A 17,226-nucleotide genomic window follows, 5' to 3' on the forward strand; every position below is an offset into this window, starting at 1 on the left:
GTTTTGACTTAGTATGACACTTCTTAAGAACATAACATAAGAAATACAAGCAGGAGTAAGTCAATTGGCCCCTCGAGCCTGCTCCGCCATTCAATAAGCCTGATCTCGTAGAGAAAAAAACCGACCATAACTGCATAATAGGTGTATCACACGCGATGTGGTTTTGAGGTAGTGTTTTTTTAAGATTTTGTATCTTGTGCCCTTGCAGTAAAAAGCTCTGCTATGTTTTCAAAGTGCCTCTACCGTAAGGATACCCTGGTCCTTCTGCAACCTTCAGCACATTTGCGGAGATCATCATGGGGAATTACTTCCCCATTGAAAATTTTAGCAACAGTTTTAAAATGGGACTAAATGTGCCCACACTTTGCTTCAAAGATACTTTTAAATATGTACAAAAGTATAACTCCCTGTGCAGTGTACATTTTTCTCTCTCGTATACGAGGAGATTATATATCAAACGGGGAACTTTAATATATTATTTCAAGCATGTTTTGAAGATACTATCCTGTACCTTAGTTCGGTGTTGCAAGCACTGATAATATTTTGTGATAACTTGTTTGATCAGTGTGGTAAATATGCCTGTCTTGGTGAATAAAGTGTACTTAATTTTTGTTGAGAATACATCACAATAATTTACACAGATTATTCTGTTACTTACTGTTAAGCTTTTCACTGCCAGTGATGCCATTTTGCAGTTGCCATTTCTTAAAAGCCTCAGACACTAAAGAGGAGACGGGTTATAAAAAGCACAACTGAGTGAGATTTATCAATGTACCTCAAGCATTTCAAACATTGTTGCAAAACTGTTTTCTATGCAAGTGATTCCGAAGAGTGCTTCTTGATACCATTAGGAGTAAAAATTTACGTTTTATTATGTTTTGTGCAAATTAATAATGAAACTTGTTCAGCCTTGCATCAAAGAATGTCTGTGCACTTATCTGGCACATTTCCAAGAATCAACTTGATATTACCTACAGTTTGTAACCTTAGACCTTTAGTGTTGGAGGTGCGGGAGGAGAAAAATGCATTGTTCTGCATTGTACCATCCTCATTTATGCCAACATCAAGTATAAGCGTTTGGCTACCCTTCCAACCACAGTGTTGCTGTCTCAATGAGTTGGAGAATTAAACTCTATTGTTGGAGCATCCATAATAACCTGCGATACAAACTTGTAGTCCGATAATCAAGATCAACAGGAGAACAGCTTTTCCGCATACAGATCAATTGATATTTAGCACGTTGGATTTTCCATGTCCTAATTTTTTTTCCCCCTAAAGCAACGTCATTAAATCTTATTGCAGATTTCGCTTTTAAAATGTCTACTCCCTCACTGCCAGTTGGTGATATCTCTACCCACACCCATGAACGCACTGGATGAGCTATCTCATCACTGGAGATGGCTATGTCCTGAGAAACCCGAAAAATGAAATAGATTAAATCTTTTGCCAGTCAGTACTGTCGTTTCTGTGGACTGATCAGACCCAAATCAAAATATAATCATTATTATCTTGTACTGTTAGGTGTCCCGTATCTTTTGTAGAATTGTACAGCACAGAAGGAAGCCATTTGGCCCATTGTGCCTGTGCCGGCTCTTTGAAAGAGCTATCCAATTCGTTCCACTCCCCTGCTTTTTCCCTGCAAATTTTTCTTTTTCAATTATTTATCCAATTCTTCACCACCCTTTCAGACTGCATTCCAGATCACAACTTGCTGCGTTTAAAAGGAAAAAAAATCTCATTCCTCCCCCCGCCCCCCCCCCCCGGTTTTACCATTTATCTTAAATCTGTGTCCTCTGGTTACTGGCCCTCATGCCAGTGGAAACAGTTTTACCTCTATCAGAAGCCCTCATTATTTTGAACACCTCTATTAAATCTTCCCTTATCCTTCTCTGCTCTAAGGCCAACAATCCCAGCCTCTCTAGTCCCTTCACAGTATAAATAGATTCTCTTGTGGTCACAATATGTGCTAAGGATCTGTAGGAGCAAAGATCACTCTTAAACCATCTTCTCCACCCCACCAGAAGAGAAGAATCTAATTTCCTTGATCTTGTCAGGAAAAGTGGCTGAAGATCAAAGGTTACAATTCAAGAAGCAGCTAATTCTTGAATGTTCACTGCATAAAAGCTGATTTTGAGTTTAGAGCATTCTGACTACTTTGAGAACTGATTTTTAAAACTACACCAATTATGTATAAGGTAAATGTATTAAAATTAAACTGATTCTTTTTCTAAAAAGTGGAAAGTGGTATTTGAGTTTTTATTTAGTTAACTTGATGCCCAGGTACATACACAAATGATCAGAGCAGAAGGACCCAAAAGCACCAACAGGAATAAAGGCAGTCCAGGCACTTCGGGATCCTTCAAATTCAACAGCAGCAACATTATTAAAGGGGTGGGTACAATAAAAGCCTCACAAGGGAAATGGATTGATTTATGCAGAAGCTTTATGAAAACCAAAATTATTTGGCCTGTTCCTGAAGATTTCAAAAATGTAGAAATGGCACTTTTGTCGGCCAGTAGCTAAAATTTGCATTTCTTTGTTTCCCTCGTACATTTAAATGTGCCTTGCCCTGTGGCTGTGTCTGCACAGCTGTTCAAGTGTAGAATGGTATTAGCACCCCCAAAGCAGAAGTCTAGTCATCCTCACGGTTTTTCGTTAAGCTTGGAAGAAGTAGGTAAATCCCCCCCACCCAAGCCTCTCTCCTCCTTCAGGAAGCTCCTTTTAAACTCTTGGACTAAGCTTTTGGTCACCTATCCTAATATCTCCTTTTGTGGCTTGAATCAAATCTTGTTTCATAATGCTCCTGTGAAGCACCTTGGGATGTTTTATGTTGGAAAGCACTATATATAAATGCAAATTGTTGTAAAAGTGAAGCACTGTGGTCACAAGCGGTGGTGACACATGCACACACTTGTTTCAATTAAGCACTGTTTGTAAAACTATTGTGATAGTCACACGTTTTTGAATGTAAAAGAATAAAGAAACTAAGTTTAGAAGTGAGGAATGATGGTGTAGGAGGGTGGTGGCTGGTTTTGACTGACCATTTTATTTTTATTTAAAATATGGTCGGTGAGAGGGAAATTTCTTGTGCATCCCCCATTTTCGTCGCTCCACCATTGGCGGCTGTACCTTCAGCTGCCTAGGCCCTAAGCTCTGGAATTCACTCCCTAAACCTCTGTCTCTCTTATCTCCTCCTTTAATACAATCCTTAAAGCCAACATCTTTCACCAAGCTTGTGGTCACCTGCCTCAATGTGGCTCACTGTCAAATTTTATTTAATAATAGTTCCTGTGCAGTACCTTGGGATGTTTTACCATGTTAAAGGGCAAGAAGTTGTTGTCTGTTAAGGAGAACCAGGCAATAATCTGCTTCTTTGGATTGACACCGTTTGGCAAAATAGAAAGAAAGAAAAGAATCTCAATCCTCAGGACATCCCAAAGTGCTTCACAGCCAATGACACACTTTTTAAAGTGTAGTCACTGTTGTAATGCACTGTGTACAGCAAGGTCCCATAAACAAGAAAAATGACCAGATAATCTGTTTTGATGGCGTTCAAGGATAAATATTGGCCAGAACATCGATAGAACTCCCCTGCTCAAAAAATACCATAGGACCTTTTACGTCCACTTGAGAGGACAGATGGAACCTCAGTTTGTCATATCCGAAAGATAGCACCTCCAACAGTGCAGTGCTCCCTCAGTACTGCACGGAAAATATAAAAACGACCAGTTTAATGGACCACTGAAAATATTTCACACCGACACCCTTTCATTGCATTTTGTTTCTACGTGTATCAAAACATTATTTTGCAGTTTTCTAACCTATTTATAGGGAAGCGCATTGTTGGTCTCTGTGATGTTGACAGTTGCTGCAGACCAAAGACGAATCAGTTGTTCAGTTCTAATAATTTAAAGCAAAATATTATCCATTTTATAAATTGCAGTATTAGTAATATTTCACTAGAGGTGTTTAACAGCCTCATTTTCAGACATTTACAAAGGAGAGGCTGAGAATTTGCTTTGCAGCGAGTTAAAGTAAAAACAGAAAATATGTGCAGGAGTAGGCCATTCGGCCCTTCGAGCCTGCACCACCATTCAATAAGATCATGGCTGATCATTTAGCTCAGTACCCCTTTCCTGCTTTCTCTCCATACCCCTTGATCCCTTTAGCAGTCAGGGCCATATCTAACGCACTCTTGAATATATCTAACAAACTGGCATCAACAACTCTCTGTGGTAGAGAATTCCACAGGTTAACAACTCTGAGTGAAGAAGTTTCTCCTCATCTCAGTCCTAAATGACTTATTCCTTATCCTTAGACTGTGACCCTTGGTTCTGGACTTCCCCAACATAGGGAACATTCTTCCTGCATCTAACCTGTCCAGTCCTGTCAGAATTTTATATGTTTCTATGAGATCCCCTCTCATTCTTCTAAACTCCAGTGAATATAGGCCCAGTCGATCCAGTCTCCTCATATGTCAGTCCTGCCATCCCGGGAATCAGTCTGGTGAACCTTCGCTGCACTCCCTCAATAGCAAGAACGTCCTTCCTCAGATTAGGAGATCAAAACTGAACACAATATTCCAGGTGAGGCCTCACCAAGGCCCTGTACAACTGCAGTAAGATCTCCCTGCTCCTATACTCAAATTCTCTAGCTATGAAGGCCAACATGCACTTTGCCTTCTTCACTGCTGTACCTGCATGCCAACTTTCAATGACTGATGTACCAGGTCTCGTTGCACCTCCCCTTTTCCTAATCTGCCACCATTCAGGTAATATTCTGCTTCATGTTTTTGCCACCAAAGTGGATAACCTCACATTCATCCACATTATACTGCATCTGTCATGCATCTGCCCACTCACCTAACCTGTCCAAGTCACCCGGCAGCCTCTTAGCATTCTCCTCACAGCTCACACTGCCAGTGTCATCTGCAAACTTGGAGATATTACATTCAATTCCTTCATCTAAATCATTGATGTATATTGTAAATATCTGGGGTCCCAGCACTGAGCCCTGTGGCACCCCACTAGTCATTGCCTGCCATTCTGAGAATTACCCGTTTATTTCTACTCTCTGCTTCCTGTCTGCCAACCAGTTCTCTATCCACGTCAATACATTACCCCCCAATACCAATCTCTTGTGTGGGACCTTGAGGAAAACCTTTTGAAAGTCCAAATACACCACATCCACTGGTTCTCCCTTGTCCACTCTACTAGTTACATCCTCAAAAAATTCTAGAAGATTTGTCAAGCATGATTTCCCTTTCATAAATCCATGCTGACTTGGACCGATCCTATCACTGCTTTCCAAATGCGCTGCTATTTCATCTTTAATAATTGATTCCAACATTTTCCCCACCACTGATGTCAGGCTAACCGGTCTATAATTCCCCGTTTTCTCTCTCCCTCCTTTTTTAAAAAGTGGTGTTACATTAGCTACCCTCCAGTCCATAGGAACTGATCCAGAGTTGATAGACTGTTGGAAAATGATCACCAATGCATCCACTATTTCTAGGGCCACTTCCTTAAGTACTCTGGGGTGCAGACTATCAGGCCCTGGGGATTTATCAGCCTTCAATCCCAACAATTTCCCTAACATAATTTGCTGACTAATAAGGATTTGCTTCAGTTCCTCCTTCTCGCTAGACCCTTGGTCCCCTAGTATTTCCGGAAGGTTATATGTGTCTTCCATCGTGAAGACAGAACCAAAGTATTTGTTCAATTGGTCTGCCATTTCTTTGTTCCCCATTATAAATTCACCTGATTCTGACTGCAAAAGACCGACATTTGTCTTCACTAATCTTTTTCTCTTCACATATCTATAGAAGCTTTTGCAATCACTTTTTATGTTCCCAGCAAGCTTCCTCCCATACTCTATTTTCCCCCTCCTAATTAAACTCTTTGTCCTCCTCTGCTGTATTTTAAATTTCTCCCAGTCCTCAGGTTTGCTGCTTTTTCTGGCCAATTTATATGCCTCTTCCTTGAATTTAACACTATTCCTAATTTCCCTTGTTAGCCACGATTGAGCCACCTTCCCCGTTTTATTTTAACTCCAGACAGGGATGTACAATGGTTGAAGTTCATCCATGTGATCTTTAAATGTTTGCCATTGCCTATCCACTGCCAACCCTTTAAGTATAATTTGCCAGTATATTCTAGCCAATTCACGACTCATACCATCGAAGTTACCTTTCCTTAATTTCAGGACCCCAGTCTCTGAATTAACTGTGTCACTCTCCATCTTAATAAAGAATTCTACCATATTATGGATATCTTCCCTAAGGCGGCCTCGCACAACAAGATTGCTAATTAGTTCTTTCTCATTACACATCATCCAGTCTAGAATGGCCAGCCCTCTAGTTGGTTCCTTGACATATTGGTCTAGAAAAAAAATCCCTAATATACTCCAGGAAATCCTCCTCCACCGTGTTGCTACCAGTTTGGTTAGCCCAATCTAGATGTAGATTAAAGTCGCCCATGATAACTGCTGTACCTTTATTGCACGCATCCCTAGTTTCTTTTTTGATGCTATCCCCAACCTCACTACTACTGTTTGGTGGTCTGTACACAACTCCAATTAGCGTTTTCTGCCCTTTGGTATTCTGCAGCTCTACCCACACAGATTCCACATCATCCAAGCGAATGTCCTTCCTTACTATTGCGTTAATTTCCTCTTTAACCAGCAACGCTACCCCACCTCCTTTTCCTTTCTGTCTATCCTTCCTGAATGTTGAATACCCCTGGATTTGAGTTCCCAGCCTTGGTCACCCTGAAGCCATGTCTCTGTAATCCCAATTATCGCATATTTGTTAATAGCTGCCTGCGCAGTTAATTTGTCCACCTTATTCCGAATACTCCTCGCATTGAGGCACAGAGCCTTCAGGCTTTTCTTTTTAACACACTTTGTCCCTTTAGAATTTTGCTATAATGTGGCCCTTTTTGATTTTTGCCTTGGGTTTCTCTGCCTTCCACTTTTACTTTTCTTCTTTCTACCTTTTGCTTCTGCCCCCATTTTACTTCCCTCTGTCTCCCTGTATAGGTTCCCATCCCTCTGCCATATTAGTTTAACCCCTCCCCAATAGCACTAGCAAAAACTCCTCCCAGGATATTGGTTCCTGTCCTGCCCAGGTGCAGACCGTCGGGTTTGTACTGGTCCCACCTCCCCCAGAACCGGTTCCAATGTCCCAGGAATTTGAATCCCTCCCTGCTGCACCACTCCTCAAGCCACGTATTCATCTTAGCTATCCTGCCATTCCTACTCTGACTAGCACGTGGCACTGGTAGCAATCCTGAGATTACTACCTTTGAGAATAAGGAATGTCAGAAGTGGGAATCGTACCCACGCCTTCAGAAAAGACTGCGACCTGAATGCAGCGCCTTAGGCCATTCGGTCATCGTGACTGTTATGATCTGAAATGCTCTGCCTGAAAAGGTGGTGGAAGCAGATTCAATGCTAGCTTTCAAAAGGAAATTAGGTAAATATTTGAACAGCTATAGGGAAAGAGCAAAGGATTAGTACTAATGGGATAGCTCTTTCAAAGAGCCAGCACAGGGACAATGGGCCAAATGATTCTATTTAAGTAATTTCCTAATCCCTTATAATCCCTCGTGAAGGTCCTGTTTGGTCTTTGACATGCCTTCTACTAACGTAGATTAAGATGTCTTTTGGTTTCTTTGAGACCAATAGTTGGAGTTTGATTCATGCCTAACTTATCTACAGAATGCCTGTGGATGTGAATCCATTTTTACCCATCAGGACAGAGTTCTGTGCATATAAGCTTATGCAACATGCAGACCTCCACCATCTCAAAACATTTTTAGAAACTCTTCCAACAGACCCTGGCACTTTCTAAATCCAGCCCAGCACCCTTTTATTTCCTGCAGTGTCAAGTCCATCTTTGGAGATTGACCACTTGATCGGCAGCCCACTCACCACCTTAAACATCCACCACCAGCGCACCATAGCTGCTGTGTGTGCCACCTACAAGATGCACTGCAGCAACTCGCCAAGGCTTCTTTGGCAACATCTCCCAAACCCGTGACCACCACCTTAGAGGAATACCATCACCTCCAAGTTCCCCTCCAAGTCACACAGCATACAAAATTAGACATATATCACCGTTCCTTCATCGTTGCTGGGTCAAAATCCTGGAGCACCACATGGACTACAACGGTTCAAGAGGATGGTTCACCACCACTTTCTCAAGGGCAACTAGGGATGGACAATAAATGCTGGCCTCGCTAGTGACACCCATATCCCAAGACTGATTTTTTTTCTAAAAAGAAAAAGGTTGTGTAATGGTTATGGTACTAGCAACTCAGAGGTTGTGATTTAAAATCCGTACCAAGTTATGAACTTTGATTTAATACATTTCATAATTTGTGGACTGCTACTAGAAAAAAGGGGTGTGAAGCATGCTGGATTTTAAAACTGATTCACTACTGCCCTTCAGGGAATGGAATCTGCATCTCCTACCCAGTCTGGCTTACATGCAACACCAGTCCCATGCTATGTGGTTGACTCTTAGTGGCTCAGTAAACCACCAGCTTCTCTGCGTAACAAGTAAAGAGGAATATATGTAGCCTTGCCAAGAAACAGATCCCCGAAGTTACACTTGCACAATTCTGTAAGGTTGAAACCTTTTCACAATGACATAAAAGCGGCAGGGTAACTGCATTATCCTTAGTAAATAAAAATGACGCGTAAGAAAAAAATTGAAGTCCCTTTGGACTGTCCATTCAATGGTTCGAAGCTGACTCCATTATTGGTAACAGTTACGACTTTAAGCATAAGTGAGACTCAATACACTCAGTATTTGAGCAGCAGTTTACAAAGTACAATTGAGAATTATATTTGCCCTTTGGGTTGAAGGCAAGGCCCATTCCTCATTCCTTCGATCGCATACGTGTCTGCATCTGTCCAGATCGGTGCCCTTTCTGGCCCTTCTACCCTGAGAATGACCCAAACCTTCTCGGATATACCCCAAAAACCGGATCTACGAAGAAATCCATCCAATCATAGGTGCAGCACATTCTGTGTCCAGGCCTTGGGCCTCCCTTATCTGCTTTTAGCCTTAGCACAAGCTTTTTCTGTGCTTGTTTTCTGTTTCCATGGTGATGTCACAACCCTGGACCTTGAGGACAATGAGATCTAACTGTAAGTAAAATATAGATTTTAACATATTTTTCCCTAATTCTAACAGTGGAAAAAAAATAAAAATAAAAGTAGCAATCTTATTAAACTACAATCTAGGAAAGCTTAATAATGAAAAATAGTAAGAAGGAATTATAGTCATGATTATACTTCAATGGCTCACAAAATTTTGCACATTCCCACAGACGTAAAAAGAGATGAGATAAAATGGTATACAGCTCTCAGTCTTCCTGTTCTTTCCCTCGTCTTTCTAGTAATAAGTGTGTTTTTGCAACAACAAAACCACTTGTGATGCTGGACTTTCTCTGCAGTCAGCAGAAAGTCCAAGCCAGTGCGTTTTTGAAGAATGGTAGCTTTTAAAGAAAAGCTTAGTCTTTTAACTCTTGCAATGCCTAATCCCTCAAAATGCCCTCAAAAGACCACATTCTTACACATGCAAGCCAATGCTAACAATGGAAAATCCTCCATGTTTGTAAGCAAAGTTTGCAAATTTAATTTGTATTATTAGGAACATAGGAACAGGAATTGGCCAGTCAGCCCCTCGAGCCTGTTCTGCTATTCAAATAGCATGGGTTATCTGGCACCAAGCTTATGGTCTACAGGGCTGAAGTGATACCCGTCCTCCTGTTTGGCTCAGAGACATGGACCACGTACAGCAGACACCTCAAATCGCTGGAGAAATACTACCAACAATGTCTCCGCAAGATCCTGCAAATCCCCTGGGAGGATAGATGCACCAACGGCAGTATTCGCAATTAGGCCAATGTTCCCAGCACCGAAGCACTGACCACACTCGACCAGCTCCGTTGGGCGGGCCACATTGTCCACATGCCTGACACAAGACTCCTAGAACAAACGCTCTACTCAGAACTCCAACACGGCAAGTAAGCCACAGGTGGGCAGAGGAAACGTTTCAAGGACACCCTTAAAGCCTCCTTGATAAAGTGCAGCATCCCCGCCGACACCTGGGAATCCCTGGCCAAAGACTGCCCTAAGTGGAGAAGAGCATCCGGGAGGACGCTGAGCACCTCGAGTCTCGCCACCGAGAGCATGCAGAAAACAAGCGCAGGCAGCGGAAGGAGCGTACAGCAAGCCAGACTCCCCACCCATCCTTTTCTTCAATGAATGTCTGTCCCACCTGTGACAGAGTCTGTAGGTCCCGCATTGGACTGTACAGTTACCTGAGAAATCATTTTTAGAGTGGAAGCAAGTCTTCCTTGATTTCGAGAGACTGCCTATGATGATGATGATCTGTATCTTAACTACATCTACCTGCCTTGGATCCATATCCTTTTATGCCCTTGAGTATCAAAAATCTATCAATCTCAGATTTAAAATTATTAATTAAGTTAGCACCTGTCGCTTTTGTGAGAGAGAGTTCCACACTTCAACCACCCCTTTGCATGAAGAAGTGTTTTCTAATTTCTCTCCTGAATGGCCTGACTCTGATTATGTCCCCTTGTCCTAGACTCCCTCGCCATCAGATAAAGTTTCTCTCTATCTACCCTATCAATTACTTTCAAAATCTTAAAAACCTCAATCAAATCATTCCTTAATGTTCCATATTCCAGGGAATACAAACCTAAGTGTATGTAATCTCTCCTCATAATCTAACCCTTACATTCTGGTGAATCTGCACTACGTTCCAAGGCCTTTCTAGGTTGCGGTGCCCAGAACTGTACACTGTACTCCAGATGTGATCTAACCAGGGCTTCATATAACTGTAGCAAAGCTTCCTCCCCTTTTTATATTTTAGCCTCGTTATAAAGTCTAACATTCCATTTGCCTTTTTGATTATTTTCTGTGCCTGACTACTACATTTTATTGATCTGTATATGTGGACCCCTAAATCTCTTTGTACCTCCACTGTTCCTAGCTTTTCACCATTTAACTAATACTCGGGTAATTACCACTGAATTTTACTTATCATACAGAATCATAGCCAAAATTCTCCAATGAGTTCTGCACATGAGCAAAATCCCCTCTAACATGTAGAAATTCTTTCAGGCAGTGTGCTTTTCCATAATGGTGCCCTTTCTGCTTATGTCTCCAAATTGAATATCGGAATTCCCCCAAATGAACAAAGCCACCATGATAGTCGAAATGCTAATGATGTTAACACCATGGCCAGCCTTCACCTTTGGAAAGATACAACAGTTATTCACAATAAAATAAAACATCCACCCTACTAGCATACGCCAGAAAATTACATAATTTTATTCATTTACATGAAGATTCTTCAACTGGATTTATTTTGTAGGTTTTTTTCTAAATGAAAACCTCTTAGAAACATAGAAACATAGAAAGTAGATGCAGGAGTAGGCCATTCGGCCCTATGATCATGCAATATGATCATGGCTTAGCATGCAACTTCAGTACCCCATTCCTGCTTTCTCTCAGTACGCCTTGATCCCTTTAGCCATAAGGACCACGTTTAACTCCCACATCTTACCAACAAAAACCCCACAATAATTCTAAATGTTTATACAAATACTAAAAGTATATCATAAGACCCCTGACAAGGGAGTAGGCGCTGTTATACGCCATGTTTGAAAATTAGCAGTATTGCAACAGAATAGACATTCTGAGGTAAACAATTGCAAATTGTTTTCATTGATAGTCTGTTTTCAGAGGGTTTGGGAAATATGCATCATTTCATTTGATATAGTCAAAATATGATTTATAAAGGAGCATGGTTTTCAACAGTTTCAGAATTTACTCGAAAGATACAGGAACTTAATATCCACTCTCTGTAGACAGTTCAAGACCGATCCCCTTTACTGTGTATCAATAAAGTCTGTTCCATATACTCTACTACCAAGTCTCGTGCTTACTCGAAACATATTGTTGTGAACCAGAGGAGAAAGGAGGTTGCTTAATATTGGCAACCTATCACAATTAGTATTAAACACTTGCATTGATAAAAGGAACAATAGATTAGAATACAAGAGCAGAGAAGTTATGCTAGAACTGTATACAACACTAGTTAAGCCACAGTTCGAGTCCTGCATGCAGTTCTGGTTGGCACATTACAGGGAGGATGTGATTGCATCAGAAAGGGTGCAGAGAAGATTAAAGAGGATGTTGCCAGAACTGGAAAACTTTAGCTATGAGGAAAGATTGGATAGGCTGAAGTTGTTTTCCTTGGAACAGGGGAGGCTGAGCGGAGATTTAATTGAGGTGTATAACATTATGAGGGGCCTAGATAGGAAGGACCTATTTCGCTTAGCAGAGGGATCAACAACTAAGGGACATGGATTTAAAGTAATTGGTGGAAGGATTAGAGGGGAGATGAGGAAACATTTCTTCACCCAAAGGATTGTGGTAGTCTGGAACTCACTGACTGAAAGGATGGTAGAAACCCTCATCACATTTAAAAAGTACTTGGATGTGCAGATAAAGAGCCATAATCTACAGGGCTGTGGACCAAGAGCTGGAAGGTGGGATTAGACTGGGTAGCTCTTTTTCGACCGGCACGGACATGATGGGCCGAATGGCCTCCTTCTGTGTCATAATTTTTCTATGATTCTATGATTATTGCTCCTAATTAATTACGTATCAGCAATTGTGAGTGAAACACAGTCTGGTATGTGCTGAAGTACAGTGGGAATTGCTTCTGAAATGGAATGTGAAAATTGTTTTTGGTAACAAGTCTGCACTGGAAAGATCTTAACCAAATATTTGCCTTATTCAACAGATAGGGTATTTCCAGGCAACAAGAACTCTGCTCTGTGTGCAAGAACCAAGAATTCACTAACATACGTTGTATATTTTTCTTGTGCCTCAAAACCACAATTATTAATGGCACAGACACTGTTTTGAGAAAGTAACTATCCTAACTGACTGCAAGGACCTGTTCGCTTACTCTTGTTATGCTTGTCCACACCTTAGTAATTATCAGAATGACTCGATCAGAAGCAAAAGTTTCAAATCCTGCACTAGTGTGTTGAGCTAAAATGTGACTTAAAAAAGGTGTCTCACCACAGTGAAAATGTTTGAAACATGTCCTAATGCTATCATTTTATAAAGTTACCAAAATAAAAATAAATCAGTGTATTCCTAGATTTTTCTTTTTACAACCTGGATAAAATCTGATTCCACTGTGCAGGTTAACATTTATTAACCTGTCACGATGCATACAACTTTAACATCCATAACCAAGCTTAAACTCACCACATCCATCACCGGTTGATGTCCATAGGAAAACACAATGGCATTGGGAGGGCTTGCTATAGGCAGCAGGAAAGCACAAAGGTGCTATGGGTGACTAGCAAAAGAATGTAATGAATATTTGTGCCAATTGCTTCAGCCTGTAAGAGCAGGCATATCACACTCACATAAATGTCTGCAGAAACATTTTAAAATAAAGTGACATTTCAAATGAATGTCCATTGTAGACTAATTGATCGAGATTGATTGCTGTGATTAGTTAACAATTCCATTATCATTGTATCATGTGACTTATCATCATCATCATAGGCAGTCCCTCGAAATCGAGGAAGACTTGCTTCTACTCTAAAAATGAGTTCTCAGGTGACTGAACATTTCAATACGGGAATTAAAGTCTCTGCCACAGACAGACAGTGGTTGAAGGAAAGAGTGAGTGGGGAGTCTAGTTTGCTGCACCTTCAGCTGCCTGCGCTTGTTTTCTGCATGTTCTACCATGATTATGATTATGGGTTAGATACGATGAGAGATATTCCATGGACTATAGAAGGTTACGGGGTAACTTGATTGAGGCTTTTTAGATTTTGAAAGGAATTGATGGGGTAGATCGAGAAACATTTTATGCGGTGGTGGGGTGGGAGTGGGGGGGGGGAGGGGGTGGGAGTCCAGGACAAAGGGATATAATCTTAAAATCACAGCCAGGCCATTCAGGAAAGAAGTTATGAAACACTTCTTCACACAAAAGGTGATGGAATTATGGAACTCTCTTCCACAAAAAGCGGTAGATGCGAGCTCAATTAATAATTTTAAAATCTGAGATCAGTAGATTTTTGCTAGCCAAGCGTATAAAACAATATGGACCCAAAGCAGGTGGATGGAATTAAGATACAGATCAGCCATGATCTCACTGAATGGCGTAACAGGCTCAAGGGGCTGAATGGCCGACTCCTGTTCCTATGTACCAGGATGGTAGAAGCTGAACTAGATGGACCTCGTGTTATTTTTTCCAGTGAGTCCTGTGAGCATTGGTGAAAACAATAATTTAAAACAGAAGGTGTGGCAGAATGCACTTGCTGGACCCCGGATTAGTAGCACCCGCATCAGACTCAAATTTGCACACATCGCCAGTTCTTGATAGTGATTATATCTCTGTCAGGACATAATATCAGAGGGTCATTCATGCTAGACCACTCTCATGTATTTCCTGGAAACTGGCACAGAGCACCATTACCCAAGCCAAGGATTCCAACTCACTCTCCATTGCAGAATGTATTTGATACTATGAGGGAGTCTTAGCGAAGGGAAAATAGGAAAGATATAAAAACATTACCACAATAAAAACAGTACTGCTACACCATGGCTTCCTTATCAAATATATATATATATATATATATATATTCAAAATGTGTGAGATGCTAACACTGTCACAGCCCAGTCCAATGAAATCAATGGGTAACCCTGTAACAGCAATACAAACATAAGAACATAAGAAATAGGAGCAGGAGCATTTGGCCCCTTGAGCCTGCTCCACCATTTAATAAGATCATGGCTGATCTGATCATGGACTCAGCTCCACTTCCCTGTCCGCTCCCCATAACCCTTTATTCCCTTATCGCTCAAAAATCTGTCTATCTCTGCCTTAAATATATCCAATGACCAAGCCTCCACAGCTCTCTGGGGCAGAGAATTCCATAGATTTACAACCTTCTGGGAGAAGAAATTCCTCCTTATCTCAGTTTTAAATGGACGGTCCCTTATTCTGAGACTATGTCCCCTAGTTTTAGTTTTCCCTATGAGTGGAAATATCCTCTCTGCATCCACCTTGTCGAAACCCCTCATTATCTTATATGTTTCAATAAGATCACCTCTCATTCTTCTGAACTCCAAGGAGTATAGGCCCAACCTACTCAACCTATCTTCATAAGTCAACCCCCTCATCTCTGGAATCAACCTAGTGAACCTTCTCTGAACAGCCTCCAATGCAAGTTTATCCTTCCTTAAATACGGAGCCCAAAACTGTATGCAGAACTCTAGGTGTGGCCTCACCAATACTCTGTACAGTTGTAGCAGGACTTCTCTGCTTTTATACTCTATTCCCCTTGCAATAAAGGCCAACATTCCATTTTCCTTCCTGATCACTTGCTGTACCTGCATACTAACTTTCTGTGTTTCATGCACAAGGACCCCCAGGTCCCTCTGTACTGCAGCACTTTGCAATTTTTCTCCATTTAAATTACAATTTGATTTTCTTTTTTTTCTGCCAAAGTGAATAACCTCACATTTTCCCACATTATATTCTATCTGCTAAATTTTTGCCCACTCACTTAGTCTGCCTATATCCCTTTGCAGATTTTTTGTGTCCTCCTCACAATTTGCTTTCCCACCCATCTTTGTATCATCAGAAACTTGCCTACATTACGCTCAGTCCTTTCATCCAAATCATTAATATAGATTGTAAATAGTTAAGGCCCCAGCACCAATCCCTGCGGCACTCCACTAGTTACTGTTTGCCAACCGGAAAATGACCCATTTATCCCGACTCTCTGAACATAGAACATAAGAATTAGGAACAGGAGTAGGCCATCTAACCCCTCGAGCCTGCTCCGCCATTCAACAAGATCACGGCTGATCTGGCCGTGGACTCAGCTCCACTTACCTCTGTTTTCTGTTAGTTAGCCAATCCTCTATCCATGCTAATATATTACTCCCAGCCCCGTGAACTTTTATCTTGTGCAGTAGCCTTTTATGTGGCACCTTATCGAATGCCTTCTGGAAATCCAAATAAACCACATCCACTGGTTGCTCCTTATCCATCCTGCTCATTACATCCTCAAAGAACTCCAGCAAATTGGTCAAACATGATTTCCGTTTCATAAAACCATGCTGACTCTGCTTGATTGAATTATGCTTTTCCAATGGTCCTGTTACTACTTCCTTAATAATGGACTTCAGCATTTTCCCAACAGATGTTAGGCTAACTGGTTTATCGCTTCCTGCTTTCTGTCTGCCTCCTTTTTTAAATAGGGGCATTTCATTTGTGGTTTTCCAATCCGCTGGGATCTCCCCAGAATCCAGGAAATTTTGGTAGATTACAACCAATGCATCGACTATCTGCAGCCACTTCTTTAAGGATGTAAGCCATTAGGTCCAGGGGACTTGTCCGCCTTTAGTCCCATTATTTTTCCGAGTACTACTTCTTTAGTGATAGTGATTGTATTAAGCTCCTTCCTCACTATAGACCCTAGATTATCCACTATTGGGATGTTTTTAGTATCTTCTACTGTGAAGCCCAATACAAAATATTTGTTCAACGTCTCTGCCATTTCCCTGTTCCCTGTTATTAATTCCCCAGTCTCATCCTCTAGTGGACCAACTCTTTAGCCACTCTTTTCCTTTTTATGTACCTGTAGAAACTCTTACTATCTGTTTTTATATTTCGTGCTAATTTACTTTCATAATCTATCTTCCCTCTCTATTATTTTTTTAGTCGTCTACAAAAGCATGGGCCTTCCGCTAAACATCAGTAAGACCAGCCTGTCCTCGCCGCACAGCACTGCCCCCCAGTCATCAAGATCCACAGCGTGGCCCTGGACAACGTGGACCATTTCCCATACCTCGGGAGCCTCTTATCAACAAGTGCAGACGTTGACGACAAGATTCAACATCGCCTCCAATGCACCAGTGCAGTCTTCGGTCGCCTGAGGAAAATAGTGTTTGAAGACCAGGCCCTCAAAACTGCCACCAAGCTCATGGTCTACAGGGCTGTAGTAATACCCGCCCTCCTGTATGGCTCAGAGGCATAGACCATGTACAGTAGGCACCTCAAGTCGCTGGAGAAATACCACCAACGAGGCCTCCACAAGATCCTACAAATCCCCTGGGAGGACAGACGCACCAACATTAGCA

The 17,226-nt window shown here is 41.5% G+C and overlaps 1 protein-coding gene across 1 annotated transcript in view; it reads right to left on the minus strand.

Annotated features, from left to right (window-relative positions):
* Positions 1-17,226, minus strand: part of LOC139280065 (uncharacterized) — a 69,090-nt gene that overhangs the window by 28,852 nt on the left and 23,012 nt on the right. The window contains exon 3 of the mRNA XM_070899547.1: positions 659-721. Coding sequence (XP_070755648.1) covers positions 659-688 — 30 coding nt within the window. The 5' untranslated portion in view covers positions 689-721. The remainder of the gene's footprint in view (positions 1-658; positions 722-17,226) is intronic.

This window comes from Pristiophorus japonicus, chromosome 14, assembly GCF_044704955.1.
Source record: "Pristiophorus japonicus isolate sPriJap1 chromosome 14, sPriJap1.hap1, whole genome shotgun sequence".
NCBI classification, from domain to species: domain Eukaryota; kingdom Metazoa; phylum Chordata; class Chondrichthyes; family Pristiophoridae; genus Pristiophorus; species Pristiophorus japonicus.